This window comes from Manis pentadactyla, chromosome 1 (assembly GCF_030020395.1).
Source record: "Manis pentadactyla isolate mManPen7 chromosome 1, mManPen7.hap1, whole genome shotgun sequence".
Classification (NCBI taxonomy): Eukaryota; Metazoa; Chordata; class Mammalia; order Pholidota; family Manidae; genus Manis; species Manis pentadactyla.
In genome coordinates this window covers 200,593,900-200,618,678 of record NC_080019.1, presented here as the reverse complement: position 1 = coordinate 200,618,678, position 24,779 = coordinate 200,593,900, and the positions used below count along the sequence as shown (strand labels likewise).

At 47.1% G+C, this 24,779-nt stretch overlaps 2 protein-coding genes across 2 annotated transcripts in view; both read right to left on the bottom strand.

Annotated features, from left to right (window-relative positions):
- RAB43 (RAB43, member RAS oncogene family) overlaps positions 1–5,184 on the bottom strand; it is a 31,970-nt gene extending 26,786 nt beyond the window's left edge. The window contains exon 1 of the mRNA XM_036911527.2: positions 4,798–5,184. Coding sequence (XP_036767422.1) covers positions 4,798–5,001 — 204 coding nt within the window. The 5' untranslated portion in view covers positions 5,002–5,184. The remainder of the gene's footprint in view (positions 1–4,797) is intronic.
- A 4,739-nt stretch (positions 5,185–9,923) lies between these two features.
- ISY1 (ISY1 splicing factor homolog) lies at positions 9,924–24,756 on the bottom strand. Its single transcript, XM_036911526.2, has 11 exons — positions 24,558–24,756; positions 22,500–22,522; positions 21,938–21,989; positions 21,159–21,224; positions 20,933–20,975; positions 19,912–20,024; positions 17,320–17,437; positions 14,573–14,695; positions 13,667–13,788; positions 11,045–11,131; positions 9,924–10,685 (listed from the first exon to the last, which is right to left on the bottom strand). Exons 1-11 carry the CDS (start codon positions 24,558–24,560, stop codon positions 10,578–10,580), a joined length of 858 nt encoding a protein of 285 aa, XP_036767421.1. The 5' UTR covers positions 24,561–24,756; the 3' UTR covers positions 9,924–10,577.
- Positions 24,757–24,779: the final 23 nt, after the last annotated feature.

Here is a 24,779-nt window from a genome sequence, read left to right as displayed (position 1 = left end):
GAAATGCCAAAATTCTGGACCGTGTGGATGGGTTATCTATTCAAAAATGTAGAAAGGGAATTTTAAACTACTTAAGCATGTCTATAGTTTTCCAACAACCCTAAAAAGTAGGCAGAGCATGCCCACCAATGGAAAAGGTACTGGATAAGGAGACCACTCCTGAGGAGCTTGCTAACTGTGGGTTGCACCCTAAAACTCTGGATCAACCTAGTCAAGTACCAATATTGGGGAAATAATCTTTACGGCATGTGGAAATGAGTGACTACATTTATAATTGGAGATCCTGAACATCAAAGTAAGCCTAAAAGGAATCTTTGAGGAAAAAAGCCTTCTATGAAGGAAATTCAAGATTCTTATACCTTTGGCTTTAAAGTTCATTTTGGAAGTTAAATGAACATACCTTAAAAGTGTAAAAATGTTTATAAATGTTAACCTATTACATTAACTTTTATTACATGTGTTAAGCAATAAGATTGAGGTTTTAAAAAGTTTTACCATTTTGGTACGATTCAGATATGAAAGTAACTCCAATTTCTTTAAAAACTCAATGAGATTTTTGGATTCCCTAGAACGTAATTATAAAATAAGCAGAAAACTGTTCCTTTGCAAATGGGAAATTGAGGCCAACTTAGATGGCATTGTGACTAATGGCATTAGGGCAAAACTATTTGTAGGTCAAAACAGTTCAGTAGGTTCTAGTTTTATGAAGGTAGAAAACAAACGTAGTCAACATGTACGGAGCTGTCTGTTGATGCTTCTACCTATAGTTGCTTTCCTATTGATTTACAATTCCTCTACTCTCAAATATATTAAACTTGTTTTTATAATGCAAAAAAAAAAAAATAGGCAGAGCAAAGATCATTAGTCCCATTTCACAAATGAGCAAGCCTGGGGCTCCAAGCAAGGAAAAAGAACTGGCCATAGCTGGACAGAAGACCCAGACCTTCAGATTCCTAATCCAGTGTCCTCTTTCAGGGACTCCCCAGTTTGAAATAACAGCACCCAGATCTGCTCTCCAAGTTTAGGCTGTGTGGCTCAAACCGAATGAATCTTCCCAGGTGGGACATGGGAACCAGTCACCATATACAGAGCCTTTGTAACCAGCAGAGCAGGATGTGTGAGCTGTTCGGGGCTGCCTAGATGTCCTGTTAGACCCTGAAACTCTTTGGGGTATCAGCCCTTCCTGTTGATGATTTATAAAGTGTTCAAGTCCACATTCTTCTCTTCTCTCAAACTGTGATGGGCCCAACTGCACTTTTACTAGATTAACTTGCAGAATCTCAGGATCACCATTATGAACTTGGGAGAGACTCAGGAGGGCAGTCAAGTGTAAAAATGAGCACTGGGCTTAGAAGCCAGGCAGATTCTGAGTTCAAATCCTGGTTTTGCCACTGAATAGTGTGTGGCCTTGGGCATGCCGGTCACTTCACTTATTTTGGCATCTGTTTCCTCTGTATACACAAAAATCAATTCAGAGGTATGTATTGAACACCATGTAAGGTAGAGGAGGAGACCAACAAACAAGGTAACTTCAGGTCCTGGTAAGTGCTGTGAACTTACCCCTGAACTTATCCCATAATGGAACAGAGGGCCTGGAAGGCCAGGGAAGGCCTCTTTCTGAAGAGGTGGCATCTGCAGTAGACGCCGAGTAGGGCAGAGTGTGACAGGCAGAAGAACAGACACAGGGCCTGCAGCAGGCATGCCTGAGGGACAGAAAGGGCTAGTGGAACTGGAGGGCAGTGACTGAGGAGCGGCAGGAAGGAGATGAAGTCAGCAAGGCAGACCGTGGCCCAGCTCTTAGGGAAGGAGCTTGGATATTACTCTGGTCATAATGTGAAGCAGCTATAGAAACAAAGGGGTTTAATTAGATCGGTGATGTCCCAAACTTGTATTTTTTAGCAGACCACTTCAAATAAAAACAAGGGGAGCCTCCATATAAAACTAGATAAAAAGCAGCACAGCTCCGGCTTTGTAGCTAAGGCCCTTCTTGAACCTGTGGCCTCTCAGCCTTCTGCCTTCATCCCCCAGCAGCCCCAAGCACCGGAGCTTAGCAGAGCTGGGAAACCACTGGGCCACCTCTAAGCTTCCTCAGGCTCTATGAAAGCCAGCCATACAGTGAGAAGAGGTTTAGGAGATCATGCTGAATGCTTGTTGGACCCCAGACAGTCCTTGGGAAGGTTTTTGGTTTTTGTTTTTTTTTTTTTACAAAATCCCTGATGTGGACATGCTTTCTGCAGAAACAAGAGAATCTAGCTCATCAAAGGTACCAGTTAAAATCACACTGCTGGACCTACACAGACAGAAAACAGATCAGTGGCTGCCACGGGCAGGGGTAAAGGGAGGACACGGACACAAAAGAACATGAGGGAACTTTCTAGGGGGATGGAAATCGCTCTACCTTGATTGTGGAGGTGGTTACAGGACTATACACGTTTTTCAAAACTCACAGAACTCTATGCCTAACATGGATGAAGTTTTCTGGGTATAAATTAAACTTCAATAAACCCAATTTAAAAAAAAATTCACCTTACTGGAAGACACCTCAGAGGTATTGTATGGATGAGGAAATACACTCAGAGAGCAAAACCCAGCTTGCTTTTGCTGAGTCAGCAAAGCCCAGAAATCATGACGTAAGAGACTGTCCCCACCTGCTACTGCTCAGTTTTAATTCACAGCCACTTCAGTGCCCCAGTTTTCAGGTGTCTCAGACTACAAAATGAGGAGGTCAGTGATTGCCGAAGGCTTTTCTCCTCCCAACAATCAGATTCTAAGCAGCAGTCTGGTGTAGGGGAAAGATTTCAATGCTTTGGGATCAGAAAGACTGAAAGAAAAATTCCCACCTCTGTTCCTTCCTAGCTGCATGCCCTGGGACAAGCCTGTCCTGTGTAAGGTGGGGTTAATAACATGAACACAGCCGTAAAACAGCTGACACACAACAGCCTCTCAAGAGGGGTGGTTTATAACTGCTAAGGTGTTTACCATACCCACACTGGTCTCCTGAGACTAGTCCCACCTGGCTGCCTCCTGAGAACAATCTGGAGGTGACCAGGAGGAAAGGAAATCAGAAAGTGCCTGCCCTGCACCACATAACCTGTGCTCAGGTACACAGGACACCCTGGGCTGCACCGAGGCACAGGCTCTTATCTCGCCAAATAAACAGAACACCCTGCCCCTGCCTCCTTGACCACCATCAGCACTGGGCCACCACACGCACTCGGGAGCAGGCCGACAGCTTTCGAGAGCAACACTTTCCCTGTGGCTGTTGGCACCATCACAGGGCACAACCCCATCCCCGGGCACACTCCACCCAGCCCACAGCCAGTCTCTCACCACCTGCTCTAAAAGCGTGGTCCCGAGTAATGACTCAAAGACGCCTGCCACACCTTGCTCTTTCTTTCTACACCAAGGAGGCCAAAAACACACAGAAACCCAAAAGCCTATTTATAAAAAGAGCCCTTCAGGCAAGGAGTTTCTGTTTCCCGTCACATCTACCCTAGAGGCACTGTGGTCATGTAAAGACTGTTGCCTTGCTTTGCCACCATTGTGGGGCAGGAGGGAGGCCAACACCCTAAAATTATCCCAATTTTGCCGAAACAAAAACCTAAGTACCCTGGTGAAAACCAAACACGAGCAGGCCTCCAGCAGCGCAGGGCAGCAGGACACTGAAGCATCAGGGTTCAGGGGACTCCAACAGCCCTGGCTCACCTTCTTGAAAACCGGGAGATCACACTTGCCCTGGTGCTGACCCTGTCCAGCGCTCTTAAGAGCAGTCCTGGAGACCAGGAGAACTGAAAACCAGGATCCGACGGAAAGGATTTCTGTACACCTCGGTTAGGTAAAGGTGCGGAGCGAGAAAAATGCTCTATTCCGACCACGGTCTCTTACTGTGTTAGGGAGGGCTGACACTCAGGTTGAGAAACTCCGATTCATTAATCACAAATATTATTTATCACACCATGGCAGGGCAGTGTGGTAAGTGCATCCTGCTGTTTCTATTCGGAGCCATTGCCAAAGCCTGGTCTTCTCCCCCACCTTCCGGTATCTGTGAAGTTTACAGTTTCTATTAAACTCCAGCTGGGGGAGGGGACCCAGAGCTGGCCCCAGTCGAGTAAAGTTCCACTACCAGGTCCACAAAGAGACTGCAGGGAGGCGTGGCCAGGCCGGAAATTCTGACAAAAAGTTTTGGCCCTCCGCTCTTAGAAGCAACCACTTCCTGATCCCTCCTAGTGATGATGGGGGGCGGGGGGGCGGGCGTAAGGTGTAGTTTTCTGTCCGGGTTTCCCACCCGAGAGCCGAGCTGGGGGGCTTCGGCCTCAGTGGGGGTCAGGCCAGCCAAGCGCCCTTCTGTCCCCCGCACTCCGGGGCGCTCTGTAACCTTTCAGTGGCCAAGTTATTTTGGAGCGAAGTCCCCCGAGTGTGAGCCGGAGAGGGCAGGCCGCCGTCTCCTCCGCACTAACCCCGGCACACACACACACACACACACACACACACACACACACACACACACACACATCCCCCCAAAGCCCGAACTCTGCGGACTGAACCTGACCCAGACCCCAAGGCCCAGGCCTGCTCCAACAGGAGGAAGGGAAAGGAGAAGCAAAAGGGATTTGCCAGAAACCTCAGAACAATCCCGGGCGCTCGCAGAGGCCTGAAGCTCAACTAGCCCCCGCCTCCGCTGAAGGAGAACCTTCCAGCGGCCCGGACCGACCCCTACTGCTCGTCGGAGCCCGGGCGGCCCGCTGCCGGAGAGGGCCAGGCCACCCAGGCGCGGCGACCCCAGGCCGGGCCACCCACCTTGACCCGCTTGCCCTGGATCTCCAGCGTCTTCATGGTGAAATCGACGCCGATGGTGCTGCCCTGACGCTCAGAGAAGGAACCTGTCTTGAAGCGCTGCACCACGCACGTCTTGCCCACGCTCGCGTCGCCCACCAACACCAGCTTGAACAGGAAATCGTACTGCTCGTCCGGATCCCCCGGGCCTGGACCCGGCCCCGCCATGGCTGCACGGGAGCCGAAGAGCCGGCGCTCGAAACGATGGGGGCAGCCTGGGATCACGGAAGCCGCTGGCCGCCTGGCGACGTGGAACCGCCGCAACACCTGAAGCAGGGGCGCAGCCGACTGCCGGTCCCGAGCCCTCCCCGGCCGGCCCACCGTCCCACCCCTAGCCAGTCGGAGACCGGCGGGCCTCGGCTCCACCCCGGACTAGCCTAGTCCGGCCCTCCGCAAACCTCTCAGCCCGCCCTCAGATCCGCGCCAGGCCAGTCGGGTCCTCAGGCCTGCCCCGCGCCCCGCCCTCGGGCCTGCCCCCGCCAGGCTCCGCCCTCCGCACCACCCCTATCAGACTTCGCCCTCAGCACGTTCCCTGCTTGACTCCGCCCTCGGCACCTCCCACAGCACCGCCTCAGCCTGACTCCACCCTCGACGCCTTGGGCCCGCCCCATCCGCACGCCCCGTCAGCACACCGACAGACTCCGCCCTCAGCCCCGCCCCATCCTGACTCCGCCCCCAGCACCTCGGGCCCGCCCTATCCCCACGGCCCGTCAGCACACCCTAACCAACAGACTCTGCCCTCAGCACAGTGTTCAGGCCCACCCCAACAGACCCCGCCCCCACGCCCGGACTCAGCACCGCCCCCGCCAGACTCAGATCCCTGCACAGCTCTCAGCTCTGCCCCCCGCCCGACGGCGAGCTCCGGGCTGCCCTCGGCTCTTTAACTCTCCACTCCTAGGCCCCGCCCACTACCGCTCCGCCCACAGCACTGCCACGCCCTCACCGCCTATTTTATACGGCCCTCTGTACCGTCCCGCGTGACCCAGGCTTTCCTACCTGCTGCTCACTTACACCCAGGTTCGAGGGAATGGTGAGGCTTTCTGGGTCTGCAGGCCTGGGGTGACGACCACGGCCGTGTCACCTCAATAGGGCCAACAATGCAGAATCCCTGTAGCAGGATGGGCTAGGTGGTAACATTTTCCCACACTGAGAAAGAGAAAGGCCTGGCAGCACACTGCCGGGAGGGACAGCGGTGGCTTCAGTGAGGTGTGACCCCTCTCAGGACTCTGGGGAGAGGGGAATCATCCCCACTGGGTGGAAGGCTAGGTCACGAGGAGTTGGAGATCCCAAACCCAAAAGGTGGCCTCGCAGTGGTTGAAGCAGGTTGAAATAGCCCAAGATAGACTGGCTCATTTGCAGTTATAGGCCCAGTTGAGGGAACACACCCAGCCAAAAAGCACCAGATTGGCCTGAAGCAGAGGAAGGAGGGAGGGTCGAGGTAGTTCTGTGGACCAGACCAGATTCCTGATGGCCCTATTGAACCGGCGGGGTGGGGGGGTTCTTCAGAGAAATGAGGCCCAAAGGGCTGTCAGAAGCTTAAAATGGATCAAAGGGTACCTAAGCCCCCAAGGGCCTCCCAGATACCAAGATGTGAATACTGTCCTCAAAGGCAGACCATGGAGAAGGTAGAGGATTATTTGCTCTGGGACAGTCTGAACTCCACTCCCAAGAGAAATCCCCAACTGTACTAGCCAGGAACCCCCAATGAGCCACAGAAAAGCAATGCTGGAAGCCCAGCTTTACTACATTGGACTGGAGCAGCAGGAAGGAGCCTCCATTTCAAGACAAAGCAGACCAAAGGGTATAGGATGAAAGGCTTCTGTGCGCTGGGATTGGCTCTGGGAAGGTGGAACACGTCAAAGCCGAGCCCCAGAATACATGTGCCTCCAGCCGGGAGTGACTACCCACAGCACAAGGTGGAGAGGGGGAAGGGAAAGGTGAGCGAAGGAGCCAGGATTAGCCAAGGCTCTCACCATCGGAGGCACGGGAAAGGAAGGAGGAATGTTGACAGCTGGGGTGGACAAGCGGCTGGATAGCTGAACTGGGCTTTCCACTGGCCTTGCCTGGAATTGCTTTGGGGTGGGGACGTGTTGGTCTGGGTATGGATTTTGCCAGGAAGCCCAGCCACCACTTTCATTTGTAGGGTGATGCAAATGTTCTAAAACTGGACTACTGTGAGGGTTGCATGACTCAGAACATTTATTAAAATTCTCTAATTGTACACTCACAGTGGAAGGATTTTATGGTATGTAAATTATACCTCAATACAGCTATTGAAAGAAACACCAGCATTTCCTCTATTTTCGTGGTAAATTCCTGAATAGCATAGTGGCATTTGATCTGAAATTTAATTATGTTCATTTGAAATAGAACAATTAAAAAATATTGGTGATATCTCACTTAATGCCCAGAATTTAATACAATGCACATTCCAAATTTTTTAGTGTGTCAAGAATTTAGTATTCTTAAAGCTAGTGTGGGTGGGCTAAGTGCAGTATACCTGTGTTTGTGCTATTGCCACATGGTGGCACCATCCTGACAAACTGAAGCATGTGCTGTAACCCAATGTTCGTGGATCAGAACTCCTCCAAGTGGTTCGAAAAACAAGTGCCCTTTTCTCCTCCTTCCTTCCTCCTTCCTTTCTTTTGACGTCTTTTCATTTCTTTCCAGAGTAACCATGATTTAAATATACAGCCTCTAGGTATTATGCTCAGTGAAATAAGCCAGGCAGAGAAAGACAAGTACCAAATGATTTCACTCATCTTATAAGAACAAAGGAAAACTGAAGGAACAAAACAACAGCAGACTCACAGAACCCAAGAATGGACTAACAGTTACCAAAGGGAAAGGGACTGGGGACGATGGGTGGGAAGGAAGGGATAAGGGCGGGGAAAAAGAAAGGGGGCCTTACGATTAGCATGTATAATATAGGGGGTGTCATGGGGAGAGCTGTGCAACACAGAGAAGACAAGTAGTGATTTTACAGCATCTTACTACACTGATGGACAGTGACTGTGAAGGGGTATGTGGGGGGGACTTGGTGAAGGGGGGGAGCCTAGTAAACATAATGTCCTTCATGTAATTGTAGATTAATGATACCAAAATAAAATGTTAAAAAAAATTTTTAAATAAATAAATATACAGCCTCTAATATCACCCCGCTTTCTTTGGCAGTGCCCAGGCTAGTGCTGAAAATGTGCCATCAGAAATAAAGGTGGGAGAACAGCAGCCCTTCAAACTGCCAGTTTCCACGGCATGACCCAGCCAGAAGGACCTGGGAGATCTGCCCTCCCTGCCACGAAGAAACCAGTGCCTGTGCTTTCCCACAGCAGACCTGCCCCTCCCACTGCAGCCCAGGGGGTCTGAGGCAAGAGGAGAAAGGTTTTTGTCTCTTCCTTGTTTATAAATTGCCCAAGAGCAGGAGCTCTTGGTCAGGGTCAGGGGCAGAGTGCAGAGGGAGGAGAGCAGTCTGAGGCCCGGGTGGGGCTGGCGTGATGAATCTCACAGCAAAACAGGAGGAAGAGTGATGTTTTCGACTCAGGAGCACTGGTGAGGGAAGGGGAGGAAAGCTATGGAAATGTAGCTATGAAAGGTCACTTTTTTGAAAACTGCGGGCAGAGCCAAAGCTAATATAAACCATGAAACAGATTTTTGTCAACCAAAGGCTCTTGAGATTGGTTTGTCACCTCTGAGCAATGAGCTAGGCCAAAGTGATCTCACCCCATCAGTGGTCAAACACACACAGGTCACACCTCTGCTGTTTCAAGCCTGGGGCAGGAGCCCTACAAAGATCTGCCTCCTGGGGTCCATGGCACACAAGTAGCCAGGGCCTGCGGGCCAGAAAGAAGCCTGGGATTGGGTCCCACATCCGCCAGGGACACCTGTAGGATGTCAGGCCTGATGCTTCTCCACTCAGAGCCTTGGTTTCCTCAAATTCAGGACTCTAATTCCTGTCCTGCCTGCATCTCAGGAAGCCACCAGACGATAACCAGGCAGAGAGGAGCTTCGTAAATGGGCTGGAACAGTGGGCTCCTGTTTCCATCTGTATTCCCAGCAGTAGAAGCCTCAATTCCACTGACTGAATGAGGAGGGCCTAGAGCCCTGGGCATCCCAAATGGCCCACACACCTGGCACTCGCCAGCAACTACCACTTCCAGGGAGAAATGCCTGTTGTTTGAGTGTCCTGCTCTCACCCAGGGCCCTGTGCCCCAGTGTGCCCCATGCCCACGTGTGCCCCTTTGAAGAAAACCCCAGAACTAGGCCTGTCTGAGCCGGGCCCCGTGTCCCCTGAGGCTCAGACCAGGGAAGCCTGGACACAAGGCGCCCCGTCCCACTCACGTCCCTCTCATCCCCACAGCTCAGAAGTCCCCCCCTGGTCACCTTCCTCCCTGGGCCCCTGCCCACCCCACACAGCCTCCACCTGCCCTGCTCCTGCCTCCTGTCTCCACACCTGACTGCAGGGAGCCTCCCAGGGTAAGCTACACACTAACCAGGCCACCCCCTTGCTCCGACCCTGCTCAGCTCCCTGCTGCCCTCAGGCCTCCCCAAGAGGCCAGCATCGTCCAGGCCCGGCCGCTCTGTCCCCAACACTGGCCATCCCCAGCCCTGCGTGGCTCTGCCATTTCCCACGATGCTGCTTCCCTGGCAGACAGACCCTGACCTGCCTGAGGAGCCGAACCACTCCGGGTGGGGGCCTCTCCAGGCAGGGCCTCTGGTTCCCAAGCGCCTTGCTGGGACCTTGCCCCAAATGACAGCCGCCTGTGCCTGCCACTGACTCTGACACTCTGGGGGGCCCCTCCAGGGTGTGGGGGCCCCACTACTGCCTGGGGGGGCTGCATCCTGTGCCAGTTCTCCCCCTGGAGAGCACAGACCCAGCTCGCATGGCGGGGCTGGGCCCACCTCACGCCTCCACCTCCCCACACTCCAGGTGCTCACCAATCACCTCTTCCAGGCATGGTGAGCTCTGCCCACCCACCTCAGCCCCCAGGTTAGCAGAACTAGGCTCACCCCTCTCACACTCAGGCTGCTGTTTAGGGGTCTCTCCATCGCCTCAGGACAGCCAGCCATGGAACAAGCTACAGACATGGAGGTTTCCCTTCGTATAAAAATCTTTAATAAAAATAGCTCCCTGAAGAACCAGTAATAAAGCAGAAATAGCAGACTCTGTGACCTGGCCCCCTGGGGAGGAGGGAGTGAGGCAGGCTGGCCAGACCAGAGAGATTGGGAGCAGTGCCCGCCCACAGGGACAGCTGTGGTTGGCTGTTGACATGTGGGATGTGGGCTCAGAGTCAACACATCTTCTCATTTTTCAGGAGATACAAATATGTCTTTTTAGAAAAACTGCACTTTTTGAGTGGTGGTCACTAATTTATCACCTTCCCCCCAAATGATAGAAGGCTAAATAAATCACAGGTAACTATCCAGCAGCCTGTTCTATACACTCAAGACAAAAATAAGTGGATTCATATAGTAGAAAAAGGTCTGTACAAAGGCGACCGCTGAAGTGTTCAACACGCAGACAGCCTGCAGGGGCACAGGGAGGCACAGGGCAGACTCTGGTCTGTGGATCAGTTGATACGAAGATGCAAGTAGAAAAATTAACGGTGAGAAGGACCAAGAAGCCTCGCAGTGTTGACCGGCCTGCCTGCAGCCCCTGAACAGCAAAGTTCTATGGGTGAGCCCAGGACCAGCGGGGACAAGGACTCCAGCAGACTGGTAGACCCCAAGGAGCGCCCAGATGGGCCCTAATACCCGAGGAGTCTTCTGGCCTCCTCACTCTGGGCCTGCAGGGTCTCGCTGGCATACTTGTGCAGGAGTTCCATCTTCTTCCTTCGCACGAGGGCCTCCTCGATCTGTGGAGAGCAAGGCTGAAGGCTCATGCTGCCCTCCCCAGCAAGGCCCCCTGGCCTGGCAGCACCCAGCCAGTGGAAGGAGGCCATGGAGGAGCCCGTCTCTAACACCCTGTTCTCCCACAACACGTTGGGAACCACTGTGTTTGTCGTTGCCTCTAAGCACATGAAATTCTGCCTTCTCTGGATTGCTCCTGTTATGAGGAGCACAGTGACCAGCGTTTTTAGGTCAGGAGTCAGAGCTGCCCAATCAGAGACAAGTACAAAGAAAACCCATAAAGCACCCTGCGGAGTCTCCTGGGCAGGTGAGGCCCAGCACCTGGCACTCCACCTGCAAAGGCAGCTACCAGCTTCCATCCTACCTCCTGCTGCGACGGCACTGGGACGTGGGCGATGAACTTCTGCTGGCCATCCTCCCCTGCTCTCTCCGGGCCACCTTCCTCATCAGACTGCAAACAGAGCAAGCAGAGCCCATGAGTGGGAGGCCGGCAAACACGTGGCTCTGCTATGAAGTGCACTGCTCCGCCACTGTTTAAAAGGGGGGGAAAAGGAATGAGGAGGTTCTGTGCTCATACAGGAAGACACCCCAGACATGTCACTGAGAACCAAAAACAGCTAAGTGCTTTACACTAGGAAGGAAGGAAAAAACAGGAACTAGTGACAGTGAGAAATAGGTGGATATGGGGCAGAGCTGCAAAAGGAAGTCTCTGTTGGGTATCTTTTACATTTTGGTTTTTGAACCTTGTGAGTATGTTTTTTTTTTAATTAAATTTGGAAAATATACCACAGAGACAAAAGATCAGCTCAGAAGCTCATGTGAATCAATAGAGATTACTAATCACCTAAGGAAGGGAGTGGACTTGGAAATCTGAAGCATGAGGACTACAAGGGGCGGTGGGCACCACTGTCTGCCCGTCTCTGTGCTGGATGCCTGGCACCATCCTCAGCCCGCACCACTGCCAGGTGCAGTTGGCTGGTTCCCTTTGGTGGAACCTGTCAGGTGCTGGCAGGAGTGTAGAAGCACTTAGGGAAACTATTCGGCTGTATCTGAAGCTAAACACGTATGTGCCCTCTGACCCCAGGTCATCCCACTCCTCAGTGTATACTCAACAGGAACACTGCTTGCCACAGAGAGACCACAGCAGCCATATGTGGTACAGCCCCAAACTGGACGCCAAACAAATGCCCAGGCCCATTAGACACCAAAGGCCATGTACCATCTCACTGATATAGAGACACAGTTCAGAGACAGGTAAAACTTCGGGTTATTAGGGGTCAGGAGCATGATCCTCGGCAGGCAGGAGCTTCTGGGTGCTGCTCATGTTTCACTGCCTCATGTTCCATTTGCTAAATGGATTTGTTCACCTTGTGAAAATCCACTGACCTGCATACTTACCACTTGTGCACTTTACATGGACTAACTACTCAGCAATAAAAAGCAGTAAGTTCTTGAATTCAGCAACTTGGCTGGATCTCAAGAGCACTGCACTGAGTGTAAAGGCCATCTCCAAAGGTGACATACGGTCTGATTCCATTTGTAAAACATTCTTGAGATGACAGAATTACAGAGATGGAACCAGGGGTGAGGGATGGCAGGGGGGCGGGGGAGGGGATGGTGGTGGTGACTATAAGGGGCAGCCCCAGAAGGGACAGTCCTGTATCTTGATCAAAGCTGTGGTTACACAAATCTATTATGTGTAATAAAGACAGAATCCTACACACTCATTACACCAGGTCAGTTTCCTAGTTTTGATGTCATACTGTAACTATGTAGATGTAACATGGGGAAAACTGGTGAAGGTATACAGGACCCTCTGTACTATGTTTGCAACATCCTGTAAATCTATAATTATTTGAAAATAACAAGTTGAAAGAAAATCCTTTGGTGGCTTTCCATTGCTCTTACAGAAAAGGACAACCTTCTTCGCCATGGAATGGGGCACCCTCTCCAGCCCCCACTCTGCCCCAGCCACTCGGCCTGTCTTCTGTGCGCATGTGCCATTTGGTCGAACTCTCCCCCCTCAGGCCTCTTCACTTGGTTGACTCCTCATCTTCCAGATCTCAGCTGGAGGGTACCAAAGCTGATGTTTTCCTCAATCTCAACTTACTGGACTGCCTCCCCCTGGACTGTGAGCTCAAAGTGTCACTTCCCTGCCACTGGCATGAGGACAGCTCACAGCAGCCACTAATTACACAAACATCAAAGCAAATGAATATTTGCACCTAGAGGAAATCTTTCTAGGGCATGCTGCTATCCTCCTTCAATGCTTCACTGTTCCCACTGCTCCTCTGCCAGACCTGAGCATGAACCTCAGGACTGCTATGTCCTGGGTGACACCGACCAGGTCTCTAAACCTCTCTGAGCCTGCTTCCTTGCCAGTGACATCACTGCAAGCTCCTCAGGGGACTCACCCATCATCTATGCATGGGTAGCTCCCCTCCCCTTTCTCAGTCCAGCAGATCAGTTCCACCCAGGACTTGCCTGGGGAGCAAGGCGTGCACATGCCAGGCCTGTAAGAAAGCAGGGAACTAGGAGGCTGTGCTGCAGAGGCAGGGGCCACTGCCCCATTCCAGACTGCAACCCTCTGATTAAGTCCTTTCTCTACTCTGGGCTGGTTTCCATCTGCAAAATGGGAGTTTAAGATTAAAGAAGAGCTACTGACATTGCCACTGATAAAGACACAATGAGGTCATGCCTAAAACGTGTATGGCTTCAAATGGTTTATAAATCCAGTTCCAATATATCCAGGAGGGCCTGTTTCTAATAAGTAATCCTTGGGGTAAATCACAGTTTACAAAGGGCTCTTGTAGCCACTCTTTCCTAGAACCTTCCCTGTGATCTTCACCCATCCTCCAGGCGAGGAAGCAGAGGCCTCGGCTGGAGGCAGGGGCAGAGCTGGGCTTTGGGCCTGACCCCTGTCCACAGGACGGGCCTCCTCCCCACCACCCCGCAGCACTGGGGAACCCTCACTGTCCCCCAGTACCTCCTCCTCGGTGACAGCATAGATATTGATCTCTTCTTCCTCTTCCTCCTCCTCTTCCTTTTCTCCTCTTGCCAGCCGGGCCTCTCTGTCTGCTTTCCACTTTTCCACTAATTCAGCTCTGACTAAAGACAGAGGAGAGGAGAGGCTATTTAACCAGGACTCTACACAAGTTTTAAACACTATGCAGGGCAAGGCCAAGACGTCTCTGGAAAGGCACACCCTTCATTCTGCCTGGTGGGAAGGAGCCGGACCTGAGAAGTAATCTGGCCTTACCACAGCTCTGGCTCTAAAGTCAAAACAAGGCAGTTTTTCAGAGGGCATCCTCAGAGCCTTCCCAGGGCAGCACCTTAGTGACTTCCTGACATGCTGGCACGAAATGGAGACACAGCAGTACAGCATGCTGGAAACGAGCTCAGATTGCCCACCACCTGCCTCCAGAGCCCTCGCTCTGTGCCACAGGGGATCAGCACTGACCTATTCCTCACAGGGCTGTCATGAGGCTTCAAAACAATGCCCACCGTGCTTGGCGTGGAGGAAGCACCCAGAAGGGGACACCGAAAGCCTGTTAACTGTGTTTAAAGCAGATATAAAAGCTGATTAAGTGGGCATGTTATGATGTCAAGAAAGGCCAATCTGGGAAGGAATCTAGACAATGAACTCCTGGTGGACGGGGACTGGGTCAGATGCCACTCCTGTGGTGTCCCTGACCCGCTGCTTCTGGCCCAACACAGCCAACTATGTCACAGTTACTGAAGGCTGGGTCACTAGCAAGCTGTTGCTTCTGAAGACCATCAGCAATCAAGAAAACTCTCTTCTAGCATAAAGCACTATTTAAAAACCCATTTTCAAAGGGAAGAACAGAGACCAGAAGCAGTCTATAATGAAATGAAAGGCCTGCACACTTACGTTTCTTTTCATATTCTTGTTCCAAAGGCACAATAACGCCATCGTCTTCATCTAGGTAACCATAGTATTCAAAATCTATCGCTTTCATGAGCTCGGCGCGGGTCTTTCTTGGGGGAGGAAGAGCTAAAAGAAACAGCACCAGCTTGGCTAAGCCCCCACCACGCTCACACCCAAGACTTCTCCTTGACAATACACAGCCCCATACTATGTGTTCATGAAAATACAACAAAATAGGCCCTTCTCTGTTCTAGTAACAGGGCCACATAAGTGGTACAACCCTTTTTTAATCAGCGTTGAAACCTCTGACCCAATTAGCCCATTTAGAAGGGATCTATCCTAATTTAAAAAACAAAAACAAAAGCTTTGTAGATAGATACGCATCACAGCATTATTTATATAGCAGTAAAAACTTGGAATAATCTAGGGTTATAAATTGCAGGATGTGTGTGGGATGGGGTCTCCTGCTGCCTGTGCAATGCTGTTTCAAGGAGTTTTAATAAAACAGGAAATGCCATAAAGCTGACTGAAAAAAACATGCTGGGAGAACATAAGTACATAGATAAACAAAAGAAACTATAAACAAACAAAAAAGGTAAATGAGAAGTCCTGAAGAAAATACCTTCAGACTAAGGATTACTATTCAGAAACCTTAACTAATTCTTGCAAACCAAAAGGGAAATGACAACCTAACAGACTGGCAAAAGAACAAAGGCTGATAATCTAGAAGAAAAAATTCATATCTGTATGAAATTTTCAATTGGTAATTGAATTCAATGATCGATTTCATTAATAATCAGGGAAACAAAAACTAATGTATTTCTCAGTCATCAGCAACAATTTTGAAATTAGGAAAAACTGGAAATGACTAAAGGTCTGCCAATGGAGGAACAGTTATATAAAGTATGGTTAATCCACACCATTATACTTTTTAATTCCTCACATTCACAAATAGAGTTTCAAGTAGAAACGGGAGGCATCAACGGACAGCAGAACACAACAGGTACGGGAGGGCGCCTGTGTTTTGGCAGGCCTCCACCCGTGCTGGTACCTGCTGTTGGTTAAGAGTAGCTCTGTCCAGCCCTCCCTAGTCCACGTCCTGCGACCATGTTGGCTGCACCTGGGACAGGGAGGGGCCTGAAACCTGGCTGGCTCAGAGCACTGCATTCTTCTCAGCCACAGGCAGTGGTTTAAGGGTGGAATATGATCCAATCAGTGAACCAGACTCAATCCTGGGAATTTTGTGTGAACTCTTTGGGGGAAATTAATCTCTTGCTGAGAGATGACAAAACATAAATTGATGATGGACAGCTTGCCATCAGAGTGAAGAGCTAGATGGAAAAAAGTTCACACAGTGGGAGTCAAACTGCAACATGCAGAAATGTGACCTGGGACCAGCCATTCCTGAAGGCAAACTACACATGGGCTTGTCAGTTATGTGAGCTAACAAACTTGCTTTTCTGTCTCAAGTTAATTGAGGTTGAGTCATCTGTCACTTACACTGATGAAATTTAGCTGATGAAATAAGCATATAAGTATACAAAAAACACCTGGAAGGGAATGTAACAAACAGATAGCAATGGTTACTGGTTATCTCTAGCAGGAGCACAGGGATGAAGGAGCCAAAAAGATTGTGCTATTTGAATTATTCTCATTAAGACTGATTTTTGCACTTTGTTGTTTTAAAAAAAAAGTCTACAACTAGAAGAAAATTAATTTAGAAAAAAATGTAAATACCAAAAAGAAATAAGAAATACAGCATAACCCAAATTTAGGAGTTCCCCCCTAACCTTTTAAAAGCTGGAAGGAAACATATCAGCAATCACCTACAAGTTGTGAAAATGTAGGAGGATTTTTTCTGATTTTCTGTCTGTATTTTGACAACTATCCTATAATAGAATTGGGTTACTTTCATAATGAACAGCATGATATTTAAATTCTGAATTATTTTTAAGTGATGTTGTTAATGCACAAGCAAAACTAGTTTGGGCATAATGAATTTAAAAATAAGCAGGGCTTAATAAAAGTAGAACTATATTTTAAACAAATAGAAAACTCGACTGGAGGAAACAGAGCAGAATGCCAACAGTGGTGGGAATACTGGTATCATTCTTCTCTGCTTTTCACACATTTTCTGTAAAGTATTTAGGCTACTTTTCTAAAAGGCCAAATTAAAATACACAAAAACTCAGGACTAGGGGTTTCTGATTGCCTTTGGAAAGCCAAGATTTGGCTGAATCCCCAGGACCACAGGGGGGCAAAGGAGGAGAGGGGAAGGCGCCAGGCTTGGATTCCCTTGGAGCCCCCACTTTTCTCTACTTGGAGTCCCCATTCCATTCACCTTCTGGAGTTCAGCCCATGATTTTACTTGTTCGTCAGTTAGCGTTTTTTCAACTAATTAGTCACTGAAACATGAACCTGTTTCAATGAAATTCAGAGCCCACACCAATGATTTTGGGCAACTACAAGTAGGGAAACTCCTCGTTCAGCCTGAGAGACTGGCATGGGGGTAGCTGTGGACTTTGACATCAGTCAATCCCGGGTCCACTTTCTAGCCCCAGTTGTGTGCCCTGAGCCTGTCTTCAACTCCTGGCACTTAGGGTTTCTCATTCAAAATCTGGAGACAGTAATTTGACACCACTGTTGTGCAGCTAAGAAACAATGTAGGAAGAGCACCTAGCATACAGCACACCTGGTGTGATGATGAGCAACAATGAGAGGCTAAAACCTCCACAAAATCAGTTACTTACGTTCTTTTTCAAACAGCTCTCTAACACCAGGCAAATCTTTTGCTGCTCCAAAGTACTTGTAACCTCGATTTCCCGGGACTTCTTTCCCTTCATGATCCAGCATTTTAGGGCCAACTTTCTTATTGGGAAGGAGAAAGAGAAAATGGATCTGATCCTGATACCCCCTATTTCCACTATTTGCAAATATATTTTAAGATAATAATGTTTAACATGCAAAACACGGGGACACAGGAGAACATTTAGGTACATTTTTTAATGTAAGCTAAAATCAACCTAAATGCCTAACAGTAGGAGGATGATTTAAGTAAATTACAGCATAGTCACAAACAGAATATATTCTATACCTTAAAAGTGATGGCCCTTATGAAACTCAATTAACTTTGAAAAATGCTTACGATATGATCTTAAGCAACAAAAGCTTAAAGAAACAATTGTAAACAACCTAAATGACAAGCAGTAGAAGATAAATGAAATACATCCAGAAGATGAAATTCTATCCATTAAAAATCATGATGTCAACAACTACATGCAGTATGTGGCCCTGGACAATGAGGTCCTACGCTAGAAGGGAAAATGATATATAAAAGACATTTTTGTGGAAATCAATGAACCAGCATATGAACCTAGATAAAATGATTTTATCACAGGTAATGCCTTAAACTTGATTAACTGCCACAATTAAAATGTTAAAAATTGATAAATCTGTATAAAAGATATATAAGAATTATCTGTACTAGTTTTGCAGCTCTTGATAGCTCAAAAATGCTTTTTAAAATGATATAAATGTTTGATATGAAAATACGCTGATACACTGTTAAATGAACAAAGCATATACTTAGACTATGAACCAATGTCTGTAAAAATAAACATATACATGCAGAGAAAAAAATGCTGGAAAGATAAATAGAAAATGTCAATAGCAGTAGTTTTTGGGTGGTGGGAAACTAATAAATTCTATATCATACATAGAATATGTTTTAAAAATTTTATAATTTTTACATTATTTTTATTTTTTGCATAAGTGTGTTTTATATGTTATTTATAGATACACACACACGTGTGTGTGTGTGTGTGTGTGTGTGTGTGTGTATACTGTTTATATAATCAGTGTTACCATTTTGAAAAGAAATACAAAACCTAGAGCCAAAATTGTACCTACAGTGAGTACGTCATCATTTACGGCATTCACAGAAAAACAATGGAAGGAAATATTCAAGGATAGGAGTTGCGCCTAGGTCACGCAATTATGACCACATGCTGTTCTGCTCCTTTATACTCTTCTGACCTTGGTGATAACATATTACCTTTTTTGTGTGTGACATAAAATTTACCATACTAACCATCTCATATATACTGTTCGGTGGTATTGAATACATTCATAATGTCATGTAACCATCACCACCATTCATTTCCACAACTCCTCATATTGTGAAACTGAAAATCTAAATGTATTACTTTTATACACAGAAAATGAGAATAAAATTCTTAAATGTTAAAAAAAACTAGAAAGAAATACATTGAAGCATTAATGCTGACATTGTGTGGCAGAACTTAAGACTATCTTACACAATAATTTACAATGATTCTGAGGTCACTTTTCTAGGGGAGTTAGTGAATTCTGCGCTGCCTTAAAGGAGCTGGGCAGGAGGTGATCACCATTCCAGAACCGTGGAAGAGGTCAAGTGAGAAAACTCCTACTGCAGTGTCTGTAACATAACAGGTGCTCAAGAAACATGAGCCCCTTCATTCATTTTTATGCCAGGTACTGAAGTGAGAATCATGGCTCTGTGTGAGACTTTCATAAATGTGAGAAGACCAGCATATAGAAAAAGTGCATGCACTTCCTACATAACATGTCCCAGCCCACTGATTAGGTACTACTGGTTCAAATTACCTGAGGTAGATCTCTTCAAAAATGGGTCAACGGGTAAAACAAAGTCCAGACCCATTAGTGGGTCATGAAACCAATTAAATGGGTCACAATCATCAATTTTGTAAATATCAAAATAGAACAGAATAGAAAATATCAAAGTGCATCATACATTCTAAGTATTTTTTTCAGCATATTTGTATGTACACTGGTCTGTGATACAGAATTGGTGGGGGGGGTGCATGCATGTGTGTTTCACAATAGCGTCATGGTCCAGAAACCACCTTTCTAGAGTACTGCATTTATGAATCCAAAGACAGGAAAGAACGAAGTGTCCCCAGGGAGTGTCCCCTCAGGTAAAGCAGCTAACAATGGTTTCCCCAATTCCCAAGGAGTTCACAAAAGGATGTGAGGGACCCTGGTCATATTGAATGAAAGGCCCAGAGAAATTAAGTGGCTTACTCAAGAACATCTGAATGGTAAACAGGTGTCCTGTCCCCTGAGGCCAGTGCAGTGACAATTTTAAGAATTATCCCACCCATCCTTTTCATGCTTCCTGCACACGATCAACAGGTACTTCTCAAGCCTTCTTTCATGTCTTAAGTGCCTATTCCATGGCAGGCTCCAGTTGCAAGGGACACAAGGCTAGACGGGACCTACTCAGCCTGCAAAAACGCTCACTAGCTCACCCCCAAAAGCCTGTGCGGTGGCTGCTTACTTACTCCATAATCAGGACCACCTAGCTCCTTTATCCGGACCTCCCAGTGTCCTTTCTCTCTTAGCAGTTTGTTGATTTCATCATTCAGGTCCCGAATTCGGAATTCACCTAAACCAGCTAGAAAACAAAAATGTTAACATTGTTTCTTCAAAATACCACCCATCATACCCTTACAAATGAAGGTCAACACCTACAAAGGTATGCAATATAAAAATACTCACTTTAATTTAAGAAACCATCACCACCCAAATAAATGAAAGGGCAAGGATTATGAACAGATTTCCCATCAGCAAAAGGGAAAAGAAAGTCCTTGAAAAAAACTTCATCCTCATTAGCAACTGAAGAAATGTAAACTGAAGCAATCCTGCAGTTCCATTTATACAACTATTAAAGGAGCAAAATCCTGCTTAATTTGGGTTTAATTTGCTCTTCTTTTCCAGTTTCTTAGAATAGAAGCTTAGATTTGAGAACTTATTTTGTTACGTTTTAATGCTGTTAAGTTTTCATCTAAGCACTACTTAGCTGTGTGCCATAAATTAATTTTCCTCTAAATTCTATCATTTTGCTTTCATTTTCACTCAATTCAAAGTATTTTCTAAACTAACTGCAGCTTCCTCTTAGACACATGGGTTATTAGTATGTTGTTTAATTTCCAACTATTTAGGAATCTTCCAGATGTCTTTCTGTTATTGTTTCTATGTTAATTCTGATACAATCAGAGAACATACTTTGCAGGATTTCAATTATTTTTAATTTACTAACATTTGTTTTATAACCCAGAATATGTTCTCTTTTGGTGAACATTCCTGGTGCTCTCAAAAAAAGGAAAGTGTCTTCTTTTTTGTTAGGTGGAGTGTTCTATAAATGTCAACTAGGTCAAACTGTCTGACAGTAGGTTCAGTTCTTCTATGTCCTTACTGATTTTCTACCCACTTGTTCTACTGATCATTGAGAGAGGATATGAAAATCCCCAATCCTAATTATGGGTTTAAGAATCAAGCACTTAAAAAGACAGGCTAGCTTACCATTTTGAATTTGAGCCACTTTTTTAGAGATCTCACCAATGATCTGTGAAAAAGATAAAAGGTAATAAATTTTCATGATTTTTTAATATGTTTGAAAGCACAGGAAAAATACAATGCAAAATTGGTAATTAAAAACACTTAGAATTCTGGGTTAGAGTCACTTAGATAATAAGAAGCAGTCAGAGACTTGTTACTTCTACTAAGATCAGATTCATCCAGAATGTACCTGTCGTCTCCACTTCTCAGCTTTGGGCAGCTCAGTACACTCTGAGGCGAGGAAGGGTCTTCGTTCCTAAGGAGAAGCAAAATATGCATGCTGCCACTGTACTAGCTCTGTTTTAGGCAGCATTCACAACTGCTTTGGGCCTGGGGCCTAACATGTCTCACAGTCTAAACACATTGGAAGTTTCAGTTCTGGATGATCTTCACCAAGTGTTAGACCTCACTTTACAATCTCTTCTTAGAAAACAACTCTACAGAGAAAAACATTCATTACATTCAACGTAGTACAGTGAACCACTAGAAACAACTTAAAAGTTCAGTAAAAGAGAAATGGCTAAATAAATAGGGTTATATCCATTTCATGGCATATTTATATTACCTTATGAAATGATGGCTATCTAGTATTTAGGAAAAACGTGTGTGTGCGCAAAATTTTTAAATATTTGCAAAGAATGGTACATACAATCCCTAACCTGGCTGAATCTCCATTTGCTGGTTTCAGCTTGGAGCTGCTCCCCACAGCACACCCTACTTCCTATTTTTCCATGTTATACAGAGCTGGGATAACATGGGAACCCAATCACTGTATCACAGAGGACACAGAAGAACCAGCAGCCAGATCAATCACTCTGCCCCAGCTACAGATATGCCTGGAATTCAACTTGAAGAGTGTCAGCAAACACAGACAAGAAACAGGAAGACTTAGGAGTTTGAAGTCTGCTCAAAAGGGAGTTTTACCACATTTGTTCTACTTTACAATTCATGAGGAAGATTTACACCAACCTTCACTTTTCCCTCTTCCAGTTGAGCCTGGCGAAATCTTGCTAACGCCGTCCTACCAGGAATAGAGAAGACTCCGTTAAATCCTGCTCGTGACCACATTTAATGTCATTCATTCAAATTTTTTTTTTTTGCAATTAAGAAACCCACAGAAGTATGGGTTTCCATGTCCTAAAGAACATGGCTAGTAATAAGGCCATCTGTATTCCTGAACACTCAAGTATCTATTTTACTTACTCTGCATGTAAGGACTGTAGGGAAGTCTACTTATCAGGCTACTGTGGTGAGCAACACACCCAGATATTAAAAGACTGATATAATGGGGCACCCCAGCAGTCACTCTCACAGCCCCTGCACCCTCCCAGGCGAACTGATATTCATCCAGCATGAGTTGTGGGAGCTGCCAGAAAACACTAATAGCGAAAACAAACGGGCAAATATTGGAATACTAGTTTAACACACATAGAGAAAGAAACATACACCAAAAGGACCAAACACAAAAGAGATCTCCATGGGGGTAGTTAAGTTATATAAAATTTAAAAACAAAATCAAGTTGATACTTACATGGCCTTTTCTGCATTTCGGGCCTAAAAGGAGAGAAAAGGGAAGAAAATGCCTATGTTTAAAATACTCTTTTCCCATTTACTTTTTAGAGAGGTTTCACAAGGACACAGTCATAAGCAGCCTGCTTGAATTAGTAATACGAACATAGAAACACCAACAAAAGCCAAAGGTGTCCAAATCTTGTGATTTTCCTCACATTGCACCCTCTACTTAAAATATTTATTCCTCCCCTGTCCCTGCCCCTTGGATCTGGGTAACTGCTATTCATCCTTCAAAATTTACCGAGCATCACCATCCCAGAAAGTTCTTCAGGACCCCTTCTTCCCAGCTTGGCTGCACCCTTTGTCCGAGAGGTTTATACCTACCAACCTATTCGTTTGCATTTTCTTCCCAATATCACAACTGTCTGTTCCCTGCCAGTGGAATGTGAGGAAGAAAAGACTGGCTTTCACACAGTGACTTTTACAGAAGGACTGTCACACTAGTGTCAAGTCTATTATCCCTGAAACACAGTGTCAAGCACAGAACATTTTCTGGGTTGTAGAATATGTAGAAAGAGTGCTTGCCAGGGCAGGGACTTGAATTCTACTCCTGGCTCCTCCACTTACCATCCCTGAGAAGCTGTCTCCCTAAGCCTCAGTTTCCCCACCTTTACTACAGGGATCATACCTCTTACGGAGATGGCATGATGATTTAATGAGATAAATACATGAAGACATCAGATATGCAGTTTATTGATGCTCAACAAAAGTGAGCTCAGTTTAAATCTCCTTTCTGACCATCCCTTTCAACAGACATGAAAACAAACTCAGCAGCTAGTTGGTGGATAAATGAACATAATATTTACTAGGGAATAAAATGGAGAGGCTTTCCCAGGGCAGGCCATCATCTTGAAGGGTGAGGCTGTGTCCTACGTATTTCATTAAAGCCTACCGACTCTAAATATTTTAGTGTTTCTCAGTGTTTATGCCATGCTGTAACACTATGCTGGGTGCCAGGAATCCGACCATGGTTTTTCGTTTTGAGGGACCTCACAGGAACATCCCCCTAAAACAATGAATCAATGTGATAAGGGCATATACCCAGGTTGATGGAAGCCCACAAATATGAATGTGTGATAGTGACAACTACATAAAATACCCAGTAACTCCTGTAGCCAGAAATATCCAGGCCCAGGGATCCTTCTCCCCTGCTAGGGAATAGAGGGAATTCACCATGCTTGTCAGAGTTCAGAAACGAAGAGCCTCGGGCTAAGCAGGGCCGTACTTCGGGCACATCCTCCCACAGAAAAGGCTGCTTCTAGCCCCCTGGTCCCTCTCATTCTTGGGATCTTGTACTCATCACTCTACAATGGCTTCCAATACGTCTTCTATAACCTTGCTAGAGCGTCATGTCCTTATGGGAGTTTCATTTAATGAAAATATTATGATAGCCAACATGTATGGACCTCTTTGTACCGGCACTATGTGCCTTCCCAGATTGACAGGTCGTGAGTGCTTCGAGTAAAGAAGCCGACAAACCACGCCAGACCACAGAGATTACACGTCACGCGGTAACAGGATGCCATGTACTCATTCATTCCTTACTGAACACCGACAACGTGCCAGGCAGTGTCAGACATTAAGGAAATAGTGGTGAAAAGACCCTATCCTCGTGAAGTTCATATCTTGTGGGGAAGACCGGCAACACATCAATCAAGTATTCCAGATATATATAGTCACACAACTGTTCATCTCCCCTATGGAATTTGGAGACAAACACTCTGGTCCGTGTCCGGCACCGTGACTCTGAGCCGGTCCCGAGTCTCTCTGAGCCTTAGTTTTCCCTATGGATAACATAAAGCACTTCATCGAGATTAAAACACTGTCGGAGATGGTAAAGCGGCTCCCGAGGTTCCAGCTTCCTAAAGCGAGGCAGGAAGAGAACCTGCTACAGCCGAGGGGCCTGAAGCTCGCAGGGATGCTCGACTGAGCCCCTACGCCACGAGCGCCCCAGGTGGGACTGCGAGCCCTTACCGGCCAACCGCTCGCCCTCTCCTCCCTCACGCCCCCAACTTACCATGGTGCGAGTGAGGGCGCCGCCCTCGGGCCGTGCGGCCCCAGCCCAGGGAGCTTCAAAGCCTCAGGCCAGCCTGACCTGGTGGGGAACTGAAGATTCTGGCATACCACCAATGCTTCCGTCGGAAGGATAAATTGTAAGGACCAGAAGTGAGGGACCGGAAGTGAAGATGGGGATTAGCCGGGGGACGCGGAAGGGAACGCAGGCGTGCTCCTGTAGGCG

Coding starts and splice junctions, on each gene's coding strand:
- ISY1 (XM_036911526.2), bottom strand. Junction 17,438..19,911: donor TAGGTGGTCCTGATTATGGA/GTAAGTAAGCAG, acceptor CTTCCCAATAAG/AAAGTTGGCCCTAAAATGCT. Junction 10,686..11,044: donor CAGTGCCGTCGCAGCAGGAG/GTAGGATGGAAG, acceptor TGCTCTCCACAG/ATCGAGGAGGCCCTCGTGCG.